This window comes from Mastigoproctus giganteus, chromosome 11 (genome assembly GCF_048544385.1).
Source record: "Mastigoproctus giganteus isolate SK-2022 chromosome 11, ASM4854438v1, whole genome shotgun sequence".
NCBI lineage: Eukaryota > Metazoa > Arthropoda > Arachnida > Uropygi > Thelyphonidae > Mastigoproctus > Mastigoproctus giganteus.
The window spans coordinates 55,701,948-55,721,671 of NC_143585.1; the positions used below are offsets into that span (position 1 = coordinate 55,701,948).

At 37.3% G+C, this 19,724-nt stretch overlaps 1 protein-coding gene across 1 annotated transcript in view; it reads right to left on the reverse strand.

Moving 5' to 3' along the window:
• Nucleotides 1-19,724, reverse strand: part of Iswi (nucleosome-remodeling ATPase imitation SWI) — a 473,510-nt gene that overhangs the window by 309,131 nt on the left and 144,655 nt on the right. The window contains exon 6 of the mRNA XM_090385082.1: nucleotides 8,648-8,827. Coding sequence (XP_090241208.1) covers nucleotides 8,648-8,827 — 180 coding nt within the window. The remainder of the gene's footprint in view (nucleotides 1-8,647; nucleotides 8,828-19,724) is intronic.

Here is a 19,724-nt window from a genome sequence, read left to right on the forward strand (position 1 = left end):
ATCCTGTCCATGAAAAATTTCATTATAAAGTGAAACGGACAAGAGAAAATGTACTATTTGTAAAATGGACTTGAAGGGAAAACATTCAGAAAACTTACTAAAACATTTAAAAAGAAAGCATGTCGCATTATGAGATGTTTTAAAAAAGAAAGCAAAAAGCAAAAATAGTCTCCACAGCTACCTACTATTACAAAATGTGTTGCATCTGGTGTTAGAAAAACCGTATTGGTTGAAATATCTGCAGAAATAGTTAAAGATGCATGCGTGGAATTAGTGATGTAAATGGTAGACCATTTTCTCTGCTTGAAGACTCTGGATTCTGAAAATTACTGGATCCAATTGTTATGGGACTTGGTAGTAAACTTCAGATAAATTGTCAAAAAGATGAGATGTGTCGATGAGCTAATCACTCGCGTAAAGAACTTACAGCTGTTTTGAAGTGCAGATTAATTTCTTTGAAAATAGATACTGCAACTTGATTTGAGAGGTCAATTTTGAGATAAATGTACAATTTTTTGATTGTGACAAGATTGTTCTAAAGACAATTGCGATGTGAGAATTGAATGATCGGGCTACGAGCGGTAATTTATGCAAAATAGTTTCAAGCATCTTGAAAGAATTTGAAATTAAATTAGAACAAGTGTATTCTTTAACAACGGACAATGGGGTTATATGATAAGGTCATTCAAATTACTTGCTCAGGAACAATCTGGAAAACGATATCGAAGATAATGATACTGAAGATATCAAAGAATCTGAGACTATAGACTCTAGTGATACAAATGTATGTAAAGAAAATTTTCATGATCTACGTGTTCAGGGTATTATGATATCTGTTCGTTGTGCTGCACATTCTCTGCAGTTGGCTGTTAAAGATGTTCTAAAATGTGATGAATTTAAACTGCCCTTGGCTAAAGCACAAGCAGTGGTGAAAAAACTGCAAACCTGTTCTATCTTTATATACATTAAAAGAGAAAAGTGTAGGAAACCAATATTAGACTGCAAAAACCAAATGGAATTCCAGATGATATCTGTTAATATGTTACAAAGTCTTGTGGAGCTAAAACAATTTTGGCATCGATTTATCTGTGTCCATAAAGGAATTGCATTTGTCAGCCAATGTGTGGCAAAAGATTGAAAATATTATAAAAGTTTTGGAACCCGTTAAACTTTTATAGCTCACAATGACCGATTTTTACTACACATGGATGAAATGTAAAATGGAAGTCAGAAAAATTGAAAATGAATTGTCATCTTTTTTGGTAACCTCTCTCGTGCTATTAGAAGTAAATCTGAAGGAAAGCTAGACTTTTTTAGCTTGTATGTATCTGGATCCGAGGTACCAAATATTACCAGATAATATCTAAAAATAGAAAGCCAAGGAACATTTATGTGACATTTATGATAGTTGTTATGGTGGTTTAATGGTGCATAAGCTGATAGCACATTTATGATAGCTTGTGCCAGCTACAGTCTACAGAAAAAAATCCTGAAATGAAAAGTTCAGATGAAATTGCACATTACTGTAACGGGTGAAACCAAGAATGACACCGAAAAGCTGTTATTTGAAAAAGAAATGAAAAAGAGACAGAGAGTGGAAACAAAGAAATTTGACTTAATGGCTCATCTGAACAATTTTGACAATATTAAAAGGTTACCAACAAAAACAAGTGTCTTAGGATATTGGAAAGCAAAAGAGTTTAGTCACCCAGAGCTTTATCAGCTAGCCAAAGTAATCTTCGCAGTTCCTGCCACACAAGCAAGTGTAGAAAGGTGCTTTTCGACATTAAAGATCATTTTGACTGATAAGAGGAGTTGTTTAGGCTCAAGGTTAATGGAGGACATTTTATTTTTAAAATTAAATAATTAATTTTAAATTACCTATGTAATCTATGTTGTTTTTAAGATTTCATGATCCGTTTTCAAAGTAAAATTAATTTGATACATTAATTCGTTATGTCCATTATCTGAGTAATTAATAATATTTTGCTTGTAATTCATGTTTGTTTCTTCTGTTCTTAAAGTTTTATTGCGATTATTTTCTGTGATTTTTTTATATTATCTGGAAATATCTGCCTTACTTAGTATTATTAAATTATATTAAAAATTTTGTTTGAATAATTATTTTCTTTCCTAATTAAACGTTCTCGTATACATTTATGAGTACTGAATACCAGAAGAGATTAATATTCAGAATTAATGTTTTGGTAATTTCTGCACCTTTTTCAATCAGATTTAAAATGATCAACATGCGATTTTATTACTTGTCAAATATATTATTAATATATATTTACTTTTATTTAAAATAGTTGGTTGGTTATTTGGTTTTTAGGAGCATTAGCAACTAAGGCCATATTGCTCCGGGATATGCGGTGGTCATTCTCTGACCTTTCCACATCCTCCGTATTTGGTGGTGACGGGCTCGAACCCGGGTCTAATCAAGAAGCGTATGCTACGCACTGCTGCTCCTTCCCACCTGGCTACGGAGGCGCTTATTTAAAATAAGATTTTATAGTAATATTATAAACTGATATTATTACTATCATTAATGAACTAAGAAACTATATGAATTATTTCAGATGATATACTTGACTGAACCGAACCGCAAACCGAACTAAACCACTGGTCAAAATCGCCTTTTGAACCAGACCGCAAACTAAACTACTTGAGAAATTTTTGAACCGAACCAGTCCAAAATTTTAGGTGGTTTGCAGCTCTGGCTGATGGTATTTCTCCACTTGTTCTCAAAACCTGTGCTCCTGAGCTTACTTCTATTTGTGTTAACTTTTTATGCTTTCTTATTCCACTAGTGTTTTTACCTTCTGCTTAGAAATTTGCTCATATCCAGCCAGTTACAAAAAAGTGTGACAAATCCCTCCCATCCAATTATTATCTCAGTGCACTTACTCGTATATATAAAATAATAGAGATATCCATTAACTACCAACTCCTAAACTATCTTGAAACCTTCCATCTGATCAATGATCAACAATATAGATTCCATCAGCATTGATCCATTGGTGATATATTGGCTTATGTTATCCATCTATGGACACATTCAATGGAAAAGTTTGATGAAACTCAGGCAGTTGCTCTTGACATTTCAAAGGCTTTTGTTCGTGCCTGGCATAAAGGTCCTCCAAATAAGATTCCAGCTTAGGATTGACTTTTTTTTTTTTTTTTTTGTAATCTCTGTTTCTGTTTTCTCTCTGAGCACTTGCTCTTTGTCTTCTAACTTCACTACTAATGCTGGTGTTTCCCAGGGTTCAGTTCTTTCTCCCACTCTTTTCCTTTTGTATATTAATGATCTATTGATGGAAATCATTCCATACTTTTGCTGATGATAGCACAATGCATTCATCTTCCAGTTTGATAAAGCTTTCCCTGCATAAACAGCTTCAACTTCTCAAATATCCACTACTAATTCCTTAAATGATGATCCATTTCGGCAAAGATAAATTAGTTCATTTCAATCCTTCTAAAACTCAGTCTTGTCTTTTCACAAAAAAAAAAAAAAATAATAAAAAATATAATAATAATAAGACTATTCTTCTGCTTCTATGCTCTTCAACGACACTCACTCACTCTCTCTAAGCATAAGTACATCGCTTCTTCCACTTCTAAAAAACTGGGTTTTCTATTTCGCTTTCAGTGTTACTTTTCTTCTAAACAGCTACTCACTTTGTGCAAATCTAAACTCCACCTTACCATGAAATATTATTCACACCTCTGTGCCGGTGCTCCACAACTCTTCTCAGGCAATTTGGTCATTAATTAATGACCCATCTCTTACGAAGTGTCTCCACTCCATGACTCATAGAAATTCTATTTCTGCTGCACCTTTTATATAGATACTTCCATTCGTCAATTCAGAAGAACTGCGAAGTTCTTCTGAATTGACTTTTATAGCCCCCACCCCCAACTACCTTCCAAACCAATCTGAACATGTGCTGCAAGCAGACAACATCCACTTGAAATGTTTGCCGAACTCTCTGGAACGGAACATGATATTGCCATGGGGGATGTCATTGTGTGCGCGCGATGTAAGGAAATCAGGCGACAACTCAGCGTTGTTATGGGCCTATACGAGAGTTTGAAGGACAGGGTGGATGCCCTCGAAATATCTAAATTGAGGGGGCCATCAGGCTCTCAGCTGCCCACATCAATGCCAGAGCTTGCACTTGGTCATCACGCAACATAGCGGCAACCCCCCAAGGCAGGATGCGCTGGTCCCACAGGAACTAGTAGTTGTTGGTGACTCTATTGTCAGGGAAACGGGAAACATGCTTTGTAAAAAGGATAGATGGAACAGGACCAGGGTATGTCTGTCAGGGGCAAAGGTTGATGACGTTGTAGAGCGGATATCATCTTTTAAGGGCACAAAAGGTGATATAGTTGTACATGTTGGCACAAATGATATTAGGAGTAGGAGACCGGCAGAATTACTTAACAAGTACAGGTCACTGTTGAACAAAAGCTGAGAATTAGGGTTGAATTTGAAAGTGTCTGCAATTCTGCCCAGACACGATAGAAGGGAGTATATGATGAGAGCCTTGTTGATCAATTCGGCCCTGGAAAGAATGTGCAAGGCTCAAGGGGTAGAATTTTTTACAGCCTGGTCTGTACTTGTTAACAGGAGAGACTGCTTCTATAGAGATGGGATACACTTAAATAGAAAGGGTGCAAGAATATTTGCTGATGCTATCGAGGCAGTGTTAGGTGGGTTGGAAAACTGCTAGCTTGGGGGGATACAAGGACTAATAGTTTAACAGTAGCCGTAGACAGAGGTGAAGGTGATTCTTGCACAACTTCTATTAGAATAAGTAGCGACCTGGAGCGTGGGGTGTTGGGGATTTCAGGGACGGATGGCAGTCATCCTGAAATAGGTGGGTATATGGGATGTGTTAGGGTAACTAAGAATAGGAGCGGGAGCATGTATACCAATGTTAGAAGTATAGTAAATAAATTTGATGAATTTGAAGTGTTGGTCAAGACATCAAAGGCGGATATTGTTGGGATAGCAGAGACGTGGTGTCACACAGATATAAGGAATGCTGAATTGGAATTTGGGGAGTACTATGTGTACAGAAAGGATAGACAGGATAGAAAGGGAGGAGGTGTTATGCTGTTAATTAAGAAAAACATAAAATCAAAAGAAGTGCATCCAGATGATATAGATGAACAGTGCACTGTTGAGTCAGTTTAGTGTGACACAAGCACTGCGAAAGCAAAAATAAGAGTAGGAGTGTGTTACAGGCCTAATGACTCGAATGAGTACAATGAACAATTGTACAGAGAAATAGAGTGGGCTAGTAAATCGGAATGTCTTATAATGGGGGATTTTAACTTTCCAGATATTGACTGGAACTTGTGGGTTGGTCACTCACACACTAGTCAGACTTTTGTGGATTTATTGGATGATTGTGTTCTGCAGCAGCATGTTTGAGAGGCAACCAGAGAAAGTAATACTCTTGATCTGGTTATCAGCAGTGATCATTCATGTATTAGGAATTTGCAGATTAAAGAACCACTAGGTGGCAGTGATCACAGTGTACTGACGTGGGATTTACTTAAAGATTTAATTACCATCAGGGGTAAAGGAAAGGGGTTTTGCTTCCGTAAAGGCGAGTACAGTGGTCTCCGACAGTTTTTAAATTCAGTACAGTGGGATAAACTGACAATGTTACCAACAGTAAATTCTAGGCGGGAAGCATTCAAGGAATTAGTTGTGGAAGCTACTAAAAGTTTCATACCTATTAAGAAATATTGTTCAAGGTTTAGGTCTAAATGGTTATCTAATGAACTAATGAGACTCGTAATAGAGAAGAAAAATGCATGGGATGCATATAAATTATCAAGCTACTCAGAAGCCTATGGCAGATATAAGCTAGTCTGTAATTAGGTGACAAAGGAGGTTAGGCAGGCGAAGGCAGATTACGAGAAATCCTTGGCAAAAGATGCCAAGAATAACAGCAAGGATTTCTTTACTTATATAAACTCTAAAAGGAAGGGGATGAATCTGATTGGTCTACTTGACATCGATGGTTCGACTGTTGATGATCCTGCTCAGATAGCAAACAAACTGAATGAGTATTTTGCATCTACATTCACACATGAGGAATTATTAAGGTTTGAAAATGGCAGAAGGTTATCAAATTGTAGCAGGATACTTAATGATTTTGTAATAACTGAAAGCAAAGTGGCTTTCAGTTATTCCAAATTGGAGAAATTGTTGAAGTTAAACGTAAGAAAAGCACTTGGGGCGGATGGGATCTATCCAGTTATATTAAAGGAGGCGGCAAAGCAACTAAGCAAACCCTTAGCCATAATTATGAGAGTGTCCTTGGACTCAGGGGAGGTTCCCACGGACTGGAGATGTGCAAATGTATCCCCAATTCACAAAGGGGGATCGAAGGGTGACATGAGTAATTACAGACCAGTTAGTTTAACTTCTGTTCCGGGTAAAATAATGGAGTCACTGGTTAAAGATGCTTTGCAGGATCTTATAGACAAGACTGCAGCAATAATTCAGACACAGCATGGGTTTGTTAAGGGAAAGTCTTGTCTGACAAATTTGATTGGATATTATGATGTGGTTACAAAGGAACTGGATGCAAAAAATAATTTTGATATCATATATTTGGATTTCAGGAAAGCTTTTGACACTGTTGCGCATGGAAGACTATTGTACAAATTGGAGCAGAATGGTATTAAGGGTAAGTTGCTACAATGGATAAAAGGATGGTTGAGTGGGAGAAGACAAAGGGTGGTAATCAATGGGTGCTGCTCTTCGTGGACTAATGTTATTAGTGGTGTCCCACAGGGTTGTTTTGTATATTTATCAATGATATTGATGAAGGTATATCAGGCTTAATGTCGAAGTTTGCAGATGATACAAAGGTTGGCAGGGTTGTTAATGACAGTAATGGCAGTGTGCTACTGCAACAGGATCTAGATAATTTGGGCAGATGGGCTAAGAAGTGGCAACTGAAGTTTAACCTTGACAAATGCAAAGTACTGCATATGGGTAGAAGTAACCCCAGAGAAATGTACCAACTGTGTGGCACTACACTTAGGGTGGTAGGAAATGAAAAAGACCTGGGAGTAATTGTGCAGTCAGATATGAAGTTTTCTGAGCAATGCAGACAGGCTGCCAGGGCAGGTCATGGAATTTTGTCAATGATATATAGGAATTGTGCTAGCAGGGAAAAGGAGGTGATTATCCCTCTGTATAAGGCAATGGTCAGGCCACGCCTTGAGTACTGCGTACAGGTCTGGAGGCCTCATTTTAGGAAGGATGTAGATTTACTTGAGCGTGTACAGAGAAGGGCAACAAGATTGGTGAGGGGAATGAAGGGATCCTCTTACCAAGAGAGGTTAAGTTCTGCAAATTGCAGCGTCTGGAGACTAGGCACCTGCGAGGTGATCTGATTGAGGTGTATAAGGCCTTGAGTGGGTTGAGCACACTGAATTCTGATGGGATCCTTCCACCTGTTCAGATTACGAACCTAAGGGGGCATAAATTCAAATTAAGAAAAGACAGATGTAGAATAGATGTGCGGAAATTTGCCTTTAGCCAGTGGGTGGTTAATTGCTCGAACAAACTTCCATCTGTTGTTGTGGAAGTTGATAGATTGAACAAATTTAAGGAGCAACTGGACAGGCATTTGGAGGGAATGGTTTTTTTTTTTTTTTTTTGGCTGATGCTGCATAAGCTCATACACTTGCTTTCTTGCATCACATGCCACTGCTGCTACTACTACTACTTACTATCAACTTCATACACACAGAACCTACTTTTCTTCTTCCTGATTTATCCCTTCAACTTCCATTTTCTGGAACAACCTCCCTTCACATATGTTTTCTGAAAATTACAATCTACAGAAATTCAAGTTTAATATAGACCAGTATCTCCTTTCAACTTCTCAATCTTTAACCTCCGTAGAATATTAAGTATTAAGATTCTAATACCTTTCATGTTTGGGGTGTTCATTAATAAAAATAATAATAATAAATCAAATAAAATTTCTGTGCACAAAGAAGTGTTCATTAAACAAATAATTCATAAGCAAATTTTGTGATAATGTCCATCTGAGGTAGTAATTTATTCCCTATTTGTTCAATCAGCACAAACCCAAAACCTTGGGTCATCTTGTTAAATACACTTTTATTCCCTATTTGTGCAATACATGGAACAATAAGAGGAAGCTGCTCTTGCTGACAAGATAATGCTTCAAAACTTCTGAATTACCATTCACAGTAAGGCCAACCAAGAGAGTAATTAAACTCCCCTGTTTTCCTTTTCAAAAAAAAAAAAAAAATATATAAATTCTGACATCCAATTTGCATGGTTACATGACTTGTGGAGAGTTTCTCCACAAGTCATGTAACCATTTTTCTCTTCTATATAACATTTTTTTTTTTTTTTTGGCTGATGCTGCATAAGCTCATAAACTTGCTTTCTTGCATCACATGCCACTATAACTACTACTACATACTTATCTTAATCTGTTAAATTGTGGACACAGTCAAAATTTTATAGCACAAGAAAACTCCACTCAAAAAATTTTAAAGTAAATAAAGTAAAGCGAAATAGAATTTTGGGGATATCTTTCTTTAAGAAATATGAATAAAGTATCCTACTTACTCTAGTTTCTTGGTCTCCAATAAGGCACACTGCTCTAAGAGAAGGACACCACCGTTTAAATTCTGACATCCAATTTGCAAGAGTTGATTTTGGAACGATGACCATATGAGGACCAGGAGTGCTACGATAATGTTTCATATATCCGAGAAGAGAGATGGTTTGAAGAGTCTTGCCCAAGCCCTATAAATAAGTGTAACTGATTAAGAAATTCTTATTTGAAAATAAATTACAGATAAGTTGTACTTAAAATGAACTGTAGACATGTTGCTCTGAACTAGCAAACAGCCAAATGGGCTGTTCAACTTATGATCTTAATGACATTGCATAGGAATAAATTAAAAGAATTAATGCAATGTTCACTAGGTTGGATGTACATAAAATAATAATACATTGACTTTTTAAGAACTGCTATAAAGTTTTTTTTTTTTTTTTTTTTTTTTAAAAAGTAACTGGGGGAAAAACAGACTATTTGACCTATAAAAGGCCATGGAGTTAAGAAACTCGAGCCTCAGTGATGGGTGAAGCCTGAAAAACAGTAGTGAACATGCTACATTGTCCTGCTTAATCTCATATGGCATCTCCACTCAACTACATGGAACAATAAGGAGAAGCTGCTCTTGCTGACAAGATAATGCTAAGGCCAACCAAGAGAATAATTAAACTTCATTGTTTTCCTTTCCAAAAAAAATATGTAAATATGAGGTGTGATCAAAAAAGTTTTTGGACTGATCTGTATCTTGAAATTGTGGCATCACAAGTTGCAACTTGTCACTACAAGTTTGTTGACTCATCTAGGCAAAGTAATGCATAAACCACCCCTTTATGTACTTAATATACCGTTAATATACTATCTATTCAATTTATGCTGTCAGACTCTGACTTAGCATAAATTGAATAGATAGTATTTTTTGTGTTTCGTCACATTTTAAAATGAGTGATTTTACTTAGCAGTGAATTTGAATCAAATTTTGGTTCAAATTATGGAAAAATACAATAGAACTACAAAATGTTAAGAACAGCTTTCAAAGAAGATGCTATGGATTGTTCAAAGATTTTTCAGTGAGATTCATAAAGTTTAAAGTAAAGATAATCCATGCTCTTGTTGCTCCAACTTCAAAAAACAAATGATTCAATCAGTCATGTGCATGATCTTCTCAGAAGTGACTGACATTTAATTATCCATGCAGTTGCTAGTGAAAACTGATATTTCTTATGGGTCATGCAAACAATTTTAATAGAAGACACGGGAATGTCACATATTTCAGCCAGGTCTGTGCCTTACATTGATAATCAGAGCAGAAAGTTCTCATGTTAGGATCATTGTCAATGATACTTTGTTTCCATCATTACTAATGGCAAATTGTGGGTGTATTGATAAGAACCAAATTGTATTGTTATGAACCAAAAGTTCATATCCAATCTGGTAGGTGTATGGCTATGAACCAACCCACTCAATGGGGAACTCAAGCCTTTTCCGAGTCCTCCCCAAAAAAAACAACACACAAGACGATTTCCATCAAATGTATTTCCTGACTGACAGGACTATGTTCATTAATAAGAAATAACCTTCTGGAGAGTGTCCAGAATCTTTAGGGGCCTTGTCATTGTATTACATCCTAGTTGTGTTAATTGCTTTAATATTAGTGCCAATTTGGATTATATTTTTAGCCATGTATATGCTACATGCAGTAACCTTGAATTCATATAAATTAATTCACCCCAGAGGCTCCCATCTGGTGAGTATGGGCATGGCACACCCATGGTCCTGAGCTGGATATTATCATTCTTCTCTTTCTCGGTGATTCCGTTTTCTCTCTCTCTCTCTCAGGGTGGCTCAGGAATTTTTTTTTTTTTTTTTTGGCTGGTGCAGCATAAGCCTCAGGCTTCCTTGCACCATATAGCTAATAATAATAATAAATAATAATAATAATAATAATAAATTTGTCCCACATAGTCAAACATGAGTGAACCACAAATATTACTATATAGTAATACAGCAATTGCTGCTCACATAAATGGTTAGAAAAGTGGTTTTCAGGGAATTAGTGCTTGTATCAAAATGCCTGAATCGTTTTGAACCATTGGTGCTTTACACCTGAGAATTTCTTGAAGCATTGCATCAGTGATGCCCCATCAGCCCATGTGTGAATGCTGTGGAATAAAAGGCCATACATTAAAAAAAAAAAATACAGAACCAAATTGTATGAACTGTAAGCAAAGTTGGACCATAAACATTCAATCAGGGGATTAAATTATTATCCAAAATAAATTAGGAATATTGAACTAAATACAAACTTGTACCATTTGCTAACATTTCTCCAGCTTAATGCACAGCGTACAAGAACTGTAGCTGACCAGCTTAAGATCAAAATAGAAGAGGAGAATATTGAACTGCTAATTGTGCAGGAGACCTACACTTGTGGAGTGTAGGGTACAGGGTTGTGGAAACAATCTAACACCACCTGGGCATGTAGACATGTATGGTATCTCATGCAGGGCGGCTCCAGAACTTTAGTTCAACTCCTCCATGGTACACTGTGATGATACAGAACTCTGCAAAATGTCAGAAAGGTGGGTAATGTTCTGTTTGTGCAGTGAAAGTGATGTTGTATTGTGTAGTTGTTTCTGGTCACTTAGTCATAAGGAAGGTGATCAACTGGAAAGCCTGCCCAGTATCCATCCACAATGCAGGGAGATGGCCCACTTTAACAATCTCAAATGCCAGTCAGGAAATGGACAATATCCTGTACCCACAGAGGGAGTGAAATACCACTGGATCCCAGCCATCCCATAGTTAAGACGGCCCACATCTCAGTATCAACAAAAAATAATAATAATAATAATTAAATTAAAATAAAAAGAAAGAAGAAAGGAATGGGGAGGAAAGGGAAAATGGAGAAGTCAGACAATATTATAAAATAAATAAAAAGGTCATGCGACTCGTAGACACAACTAAACACCTGGTCAGCTATGGTGACCCAAAATCCCGCACTCACAGTGACTAACACCCTGTACTCCTCTGGCAACATATGCACTGCTAGCCAGCTTTCCGTGTAATCTCTCTCTCTCTCTCTCTCCTCTCCCCCAGTTTACTGTATGTATGAAGAGAGAGAGAGAGAGAGAGAGAGAGAGAGCGTGAGAGAATAGCCCTACAATCCACTTATCTACAGTCAGCATTGGCTATCTTGACTGGTTGTGGTTTCAATAGATGCAACTGTCAATCAGCATTCTGGCACAGCAGAACTGACAACCATAGAGGCACAGATAACAGCCAGAGGCACAGATAACAGCCAGCAGCTGGAAGACTTTTAGCAATAACACCTTTCAGGGTGCTAAACCACCCACATAATTTGCCAACACCTAGTAGCACCCTGTGGGAAAAGTGACATGGATGCCCACAGGATCAACTGCAAAAAATTCACTGACTAGCAGGTCTAAGAGGTTTGGACTGCCTCCGACCACCAGTCTATAACCTTTAGTCTGATACACCAACTAACACCAGGGCTGCCAATGCATGACATCACAAGATACAAAATTAAGAAGGCCAAGCAGGAAACCTTTCAGGAATTCCTGAGGGCTAGTCTGCTGGGTGTTCCTCCTGAGGCTTATGATCATCTCCCACCCAAAGAACAATGCAATAAGATAACTGACATAATATTTCCAGCCTGTAACTTCTCTACAAGGAAAAAAAAGCTACAGAAAATATGCTGTCCCCTGGTGGTGCTCTGAGCTTGAGCTTCTCAGGAAAAGGGTACACTGGGCAAAAATAGCTTTCCAACATTCATGCTGTAACTGGCCCCAACAGGAAATAGATGCACTCAAAAAACAATACAGAAACCTCAGAAACACCTACGCACAAATCAGAAGAAGGAGTCTTGGGGTGCCGTGGTTTAGAACTCTGTGAAAGTTGACCCCCTGGGGTGTGGTCTACCAGACTATCACAAACAAGCTGGCAAGAGGAGAAATTAGGAACACAACAACAACAACAACAGCACCATATAAGTCACTGTTGTTAGGTTTGTTAGTGCATCAGCAACTTAGGCTATAATGCACTAATTACTGTCTAATATCCTTTGTCTTATGAGTCATATAGTTTAGATAATGTAATATTTGTTTATCAATTTTAGAAAGATAAAATGTCATCCATGTCTTTGCAATCTCCTAGAACACACTGTAATGATAACTGTTTGCAGTTGCATTTATGAAAATGAGAGGAGAATGCAGTTTTCAGTTCTTTTAGATATAGCGAGCATTCTATGATTATATGTTTTATTGTTAATGAGCACAAGCAGTTACTGCATTGTGGAGGGTCATCGTTTGTTAGCAGGTAGCAGTGAGTTAGGAATGTATGACCAATACATAATCTGGCTAGTATGGTTTCTTCCTTTCTGTTTCATCTCAGACTGGATTGTCACTGTTTGGGTTCTCTCTTGATTTTAAGAAGTTTATTATTTGTTTGATCCTTCCACATGCATGTCCACTGTTCTTTATATGCCTGTTTGATAATGGATTTGTGATCAGTATAAAGTATAAGTCCTGAAATTAGATGGCATCACATCTGTAGCAATTTTAGCAGCTAAATCTGCCTGCTTGTTTCCTGAGATTCCAACGTGTCCAGGGTTCCAACAAAATATTATGAGCTGTCCATGAAGTTCTAATAAAAGTGCCCAAATTTTCTGTATCAGAGGATGACTAGGGAAGGATTTATACTGTAGAGCAGGGTTCCCCAGACTTTTTCAAGTGCAGACCAGTGTTTGCAGATTTTTTTTCTTTTGTTCGTGGCCCACCTATAGCTATAAATTAATATTTTCAATAATTATACTCGTAGGTTCAGGAAATAATGATACTACCATTAGGACATTTAACATACCAGTAATAATGCAATTAGGTATTCATTAACATCAGTAAATATAAATGAAAGATAGGTAATTCATTTCTTTGTTTATTATCAAAAGTTTACATAAAATTGACATATTTTAGGAAAGGAAATTTTTCTTATAGTTTTATTGTAGGTATATTTTGAATAACATGTTCGCGGACCGGTACTGGGCTGCAGACCACACTTTTGGGAAATCCTGCTGTAGAGCATTGCATTAACAGCACTAAATGAGTCCGTATATTATTATTATTATTATAATTAGCCATATGGTGCAAGGAAGCCTGAGGCTTTTGCTGCACCAGCCAAAAAATGAATTTCTGAGTTACCCAGAGAGAGAGAGATCTGGTGAACCCCTGGGGTATATGATTCTCTTATATTCTCTAGGGCTAGTAGAATACCATACAATTCTGAGGTATAAGTACTGCATTCTGATGGGAGCTGTCGGGAGATGGTGGCATTTGGTAGTACTACAGCTGCACCAACTTTACTACCAGTCTTGGATCCATCTGTATATATTTGAAAGACACTTCTAAACTCAGTGGAGTTAGCCATATGTATTTGCCTAATATTGATATCTGGAAGGCTATTCTTTCCCCATTGCTGAAAATATCTATCAATATGTATTTGAGACATTTGCCATGAGTGGGTTTCCGTGCTAGTATCCTGAAGTGTGTTCGTGAAATTCAGGTCCCAGTTTGTGATTAGAGCATGAAGCTTAATGCCCGCTGGTTTGTTGAATCGTGGTTTACATTCATAGAGGTCTCTCCATTTTGGCATGAAAAGATATTGCCACACGGGATAATGTGGTAGAATGCTGATTTTGGCTGCCTAATTTAGTAGGAGAACTTGTCACCGAAGTTGTAGCAGCAGTTCATGGGCTTCGGTATAGAAGCTTAAAATTGGTGATTTGCAAAAAGCCTCCAGTGCAACTCATAGTGCACTATGATGTACAAGATCGAGCCACTTCAGTACACTTCGCCTGGCCAAGTCATATGCAGGAGACATAGTCTAACTGGGATCTGATCAGTGAGTGGTATAGATGTAACAACACAACGATCTGCACCCCATGACATAAAATAAATGACTCTGAGAAGAAAGATGAAGACAATGTACGTACAGGCAACTCTCGATTTACGAACATTCGCTATAACAAACGTATCGTAAAAGCTCAGGAATGCAAGATACACACAATGAACAAAACATATAACGAACGTCTTGGAACGGAACTAGTTCGTAAACTGAGAGTTGCCTGTACATGTTTTATACGTTCTAGAAAATTTAATTTATCAAGTATTAAACCATGAAATCTAATACTAGGCTAGAAAATAATGCAATGAGAATCTAACCAAAGTTCTGGATCAGGATGAAAGAATGTTTGCAACAGAAGTGTATGGCAGTTGTTTTTGGTTTAGAAAGCCGATATCTATTGTTTTTAGCCCAAGAGACTATTCTGTTAATGGCCCCTTGTAGTTGTCTTTCAATTAGTCGCATATTTTGAGAATGATAAGATATGGCAAGATCGTCAGTGTACAAGTATGCATCAACTGTGTTAGGTATGCACTTGGTTATAGAATCAATCCTAATGGCAAAGAGTGTGGCGCTCAACACTCAGCCTTGGGGAACTCCCTCTTCTTGTACATATGCTCGAGATAATGAAGAATGGAATCAGACCTGAAAGGATCTATTGCCTAGAAAGTTCTTAATAAATTTCGGGAGATGATCCCAAAGTCCAGATTTATGCAAGTCCTGAAGAATCCCATATCGCCAAGTAGTATTCAAAGGCTTTTTTTTTTTTCAATGCCAACACATATCATGACTAGGTGCTCATTTCTGAGGAAAGCATTCTGGATATTTGCTTCAGCCTTGATAATGAGATCAAGCATAGATCTTCTTCTACTGAAACCATACTGACTTGGACTAATATGTTTTGGGTCCCTAGAAACCATGTCAGTCTAACGTTAACTATTTTTTCCAATGTTTTTCCCAGACAACTGGTTAGAGAAATAGGAAGGTGATTTCTGGGATCTGTATGATCTTTTCCTGGTTTCCTGGCTAGCAGATAAGAATGCCACCAGTTAGCATGGTAATACTCCTCTAAGAAAATTCTGTTATACAGTTGTAAGAGGACAGTTAACAATTCCTCACTCAAATGACAGATCATGGCATAATAAATTCCATCAGGGCCCGGAGCACTGTTCTTCACTCATGCAGAGGTAGATTACATGAATGTAGTACGGCAGTATTAAAATTTAGTTTGTATTTTTCTGTCTGGAATTTTAACAATTGAAATGCTGGTTCACATGGCAACAGCTGAAAGTGTTTCAAACGAAGTACCTAAGGCATTGGCAATTTCTACAGGTTCAGAAATTCCTTCCCTTAAACACAAGCAGAATAGAAGTTGTCTGCGAGTATTTACCATTAATTCTTTTGATTTTTTTTTCCAGATTGCAGAAGTATCTGTGGATCTGTTTATGGTAGAAGCATAATGTGCCCATGCTTCTTTTTTACTCTCTCGTCTTATATGATGAGCTTTGGCTCTGGCTCTCTTAAACTGTAGGAGGTTGGTTGTGGTTGGATGTTTTCAAAACTGATTCCAATATTTATTCCTTTCTTTTTTAGCATTGTTGAATGCTTCATTCGATCACATTTTTGGATGAAGCCAGATTTTGGATGATGATTTTGGGATAGCAGACTCAGATGCTTTCATTATTTTTCCTGTAATGTAGCTTACTGCAGAATAAATTGTGTGAGTTGCTATGAAGGAGGTATCTAATTGAGCTATTTCTTGGTATTTAGTCCAGTTAGCCTTATCAAATTTCCAGGTTGTCCTACTGTTACTCTGAGGAGGAAAACTTGTACAGAAAGTACAGATGACAGGAAAGTGATCGCTTCCACAAGGGTTGTCAGTAATGGTCAACCAGATGGATCACCAATTTACACATGGGAGGACACCTTGAAAACTACAGTGGCCCCCAACATCCGATGGTAATCTGTTCCACAAAGTCCATTGTATGTTGAAACCAATAATACATCGATTTCCTGTAATTCATTTAAACTCTTGACAGGCAAGCCCAACAACACATACAATAGGTATTTCTTATGTTACCCTTGATTTTTATATTAAAAATGAGTGTTCTATAAAGATTATTTAATAAATACCATATTTGTCAGATTATAAGAAGCTGTGGTGTGGAAGATGCAACCTAATTTTGGAATGGTAAATTTAAGAAAAAAAAAAAATTTTGAAAAAAAATTTATTGTTAATACAATGTAAATTTAAAATTCAATAAAAATAAAACCCAAAAGCCAATAAAGAAAGGTAAGACCAAGATTCAGTACTCTTAAAGTCGTGTATCCCAATATCAGCTGCTCATTTCCATGCTTCTACTACTATCATTTTAGTACTCACTGCAATACACACGTCTCTAAGTTCCATTATCCAGCTACACAAGTTTTCTTCCAAATTTGGCCATTTAAGTGGAATCTTAAGGTTCCTCCTTCCTCCATTTATGAATCTTCTTCACAGTAGGCAGTGGTCCGAAATTTCGTTCTGCTGCTCTGTTCCTTTGGCATATTGTACTACTTTTAGCTTAAATCCAATAGTATAATTTTGCCTTATTGAGTCACCTGCTGTTGATTAGGGCTTAAATGTATAACTGGAGTTCACTTGCTACTCCAACAACAGCCCGACCGTGTACTGACCGTGATCGCGATGTAAACTGTTTGTTAACTACATTTGTTGCTTGCTGACCTCAATTCTGCACATGTGCTGTATTGTCAATTTCAGTTTCTAAGATGCAGGTGATTTTCTAAGGTAAAGGGGAAAAAAAGTGTCTTATAACCTGACAAATATGGTAGTTATAAAACATCTTTAAAAAAAAAAAAAAAAAAAAAAACCAATAAATTAGCATTTACCTTACACTTGAAATGCAGGGCTGATGAAATCAATGGTAGTGTAGGGGTGATGGGACTAAATCAGGCTTCAGGAGTTTTTTCAGTCTTTTGCTGCTATTGGCAAAGAAACTGTCCAAAGTGGACTGTTTTTGACAAGTTTTTTGTAGTTTCCTGAAGTAAGAAATGACTTTGTCTTCTATTTGCACATCATGAGTTCAGTGTTTTCAATGTTGGGGTGTTTTTTTTTACCACTTCTCTTAAACGCACCCAACAAGAAATGAGCATTAAACTCTTCAGCTGACACTTTTCGGTGTCTTCTTCCTCTCCAGTGTCACTTTCCATAATTTTCTCCAATTCATGTAGCTTCTCTGTTGTTAGCTCACACCCACAAGCATCAATAAGGTCCTCCACATCCTATTCGCCAACCTCCAGACCCACTGATTTACAAGAGTGACAATATCATTTGTCAAAGCACCAACATCTTCAAATCCATCAACGTTATGGATAATTAAAGACCAGATGCTTTTCCAGGCTGAATTTAAGCACCTGGTTGAAACAACATTCCAAACACTTATGATCAGCCTCACACATTTTCATCTCATTTTTCTCAAGATAACTCTTCACTGAAGGACAAAAAACTTCAAGGGTCCACTCATTGAAGACATATCTTGTAACCTGAGCCTTCTTGTTACTGCGCCAAAACAATCCCAGCATGCCTTTGTTGACTTTTTGTTGTTTAAATACTCTGGGGGTGTTACAGTGATACACCTGATGAGGCTTCAGCTTAAAATCTCCAAAGGCATTGGCACCCAACAGGAGAGGAGCCTATCATTTGTAAGCTTATGCCCAGGTAAACTAGCCTCATCTTTAGTGAGGTACATTCTCCTGAGCATATGCTTCCAGAAAAAGAGAGTTTTGTCAACATTAAAAACCTGCTTGGGAAGATTACTCTCCTGATCAACAAACCCTTGGATTCAATTTTGAAGGCCTCAGCTGCTTTTTTTTTTTTTTTTTTTTTTTATCAGCACTGGATGTCTCTCCATGCCTTTCAACACTTTTGATATTAGCCCCCCCCCCCCCTTTTTTTTAAGCACTTGAACCAACCTCTGCTGGCTTTAAAGTCTTCAAAGTACACAGTACTGCCACTGGTTGATGGAGCTTTAATGGAATGTGCTAAGCAGATCATCATAAATCTGCTTAGCACGTTTGCAGATAAATTGTCTAAGTACTGTGTCACCCCTCATCTGCCTTTCCCTAATCCATATTAACAAAAGCTTTTTCATTTCCATAATACAGTCTCTTCCCTTATGCACTGATGTGGAATCATCACTAACTTTAACACTCTTTAGGATATCCTTTTGTTTAACTATTGTAGAAACGGTTGATTGAGGAAAACCATACTCACATACTAATGCACTAATTTTTACTACTTCTTCCCTTTTTTTTTTTATCAACTCAAACATTTATTCTAAATGTTTGGGTTGAGTAGACTCCATCAGTAGATCACAAGACAGTAACCTTTTGACCATTTTTGTTGATCCTTCAGGTCCATTTTCTAGACATCTCTGTATGACGGAAGGGGAAAGCTTCGCCACTGGCTGATTTGACAAAGTGTGTATTATCAGAAATGCTGGTGGATCCTGCTCATTTAGATTGGCTTTAAGTCTCTTTGCATAAACTAGGTCATGTCCGGTTTCAGGGCTGCATCTAAATTGGAAGGATTTTGGCAATAGTGGTAATACTTGCTTCTATCCATATTTGCTCCTTCAGCCCTGGCAGTTGGCTTTACTGCACAAGTCTCCTGCCCTGCCACATGGAGGCAGAAGCGATGCCTACCACTGACCAAATAACTGGAAAAGGGGTCTAGTACACTGCTTGCAGAACTAGAAGCTGCTAATTATAACAAAAAAGAACTGAATATTAACCAAAAACTAACATTCATTTCTTTTCAATAAAGAGTGCTTTATAGATTGCTTGATCACTGAATAACACTGAAACACAAGGGACCAGTGTTAGGTGGGTTGGAAAAGTGATAGCTTAGGAGAATAAACAGACTAATACATTAACAAGAGCCACAGGCAGAGGTTGGTGATTTTTGACCTGCTTCTATTGAAACATACATCAACCTGGAAAGCAAGATGTTGAGCCTTGCTTGTGGGTCATCATAAAACAAGCAAACACATGGTTGCACTTATCCTTAGTTACCCTAACTGTGCTAGAGTAACTAAGGGTAAGAACAGTTTCTGCTTTACAAGTTCTCAGATTTGCTAGTTTTTATTTTTTCAAGTATCAAGTATCAACAAA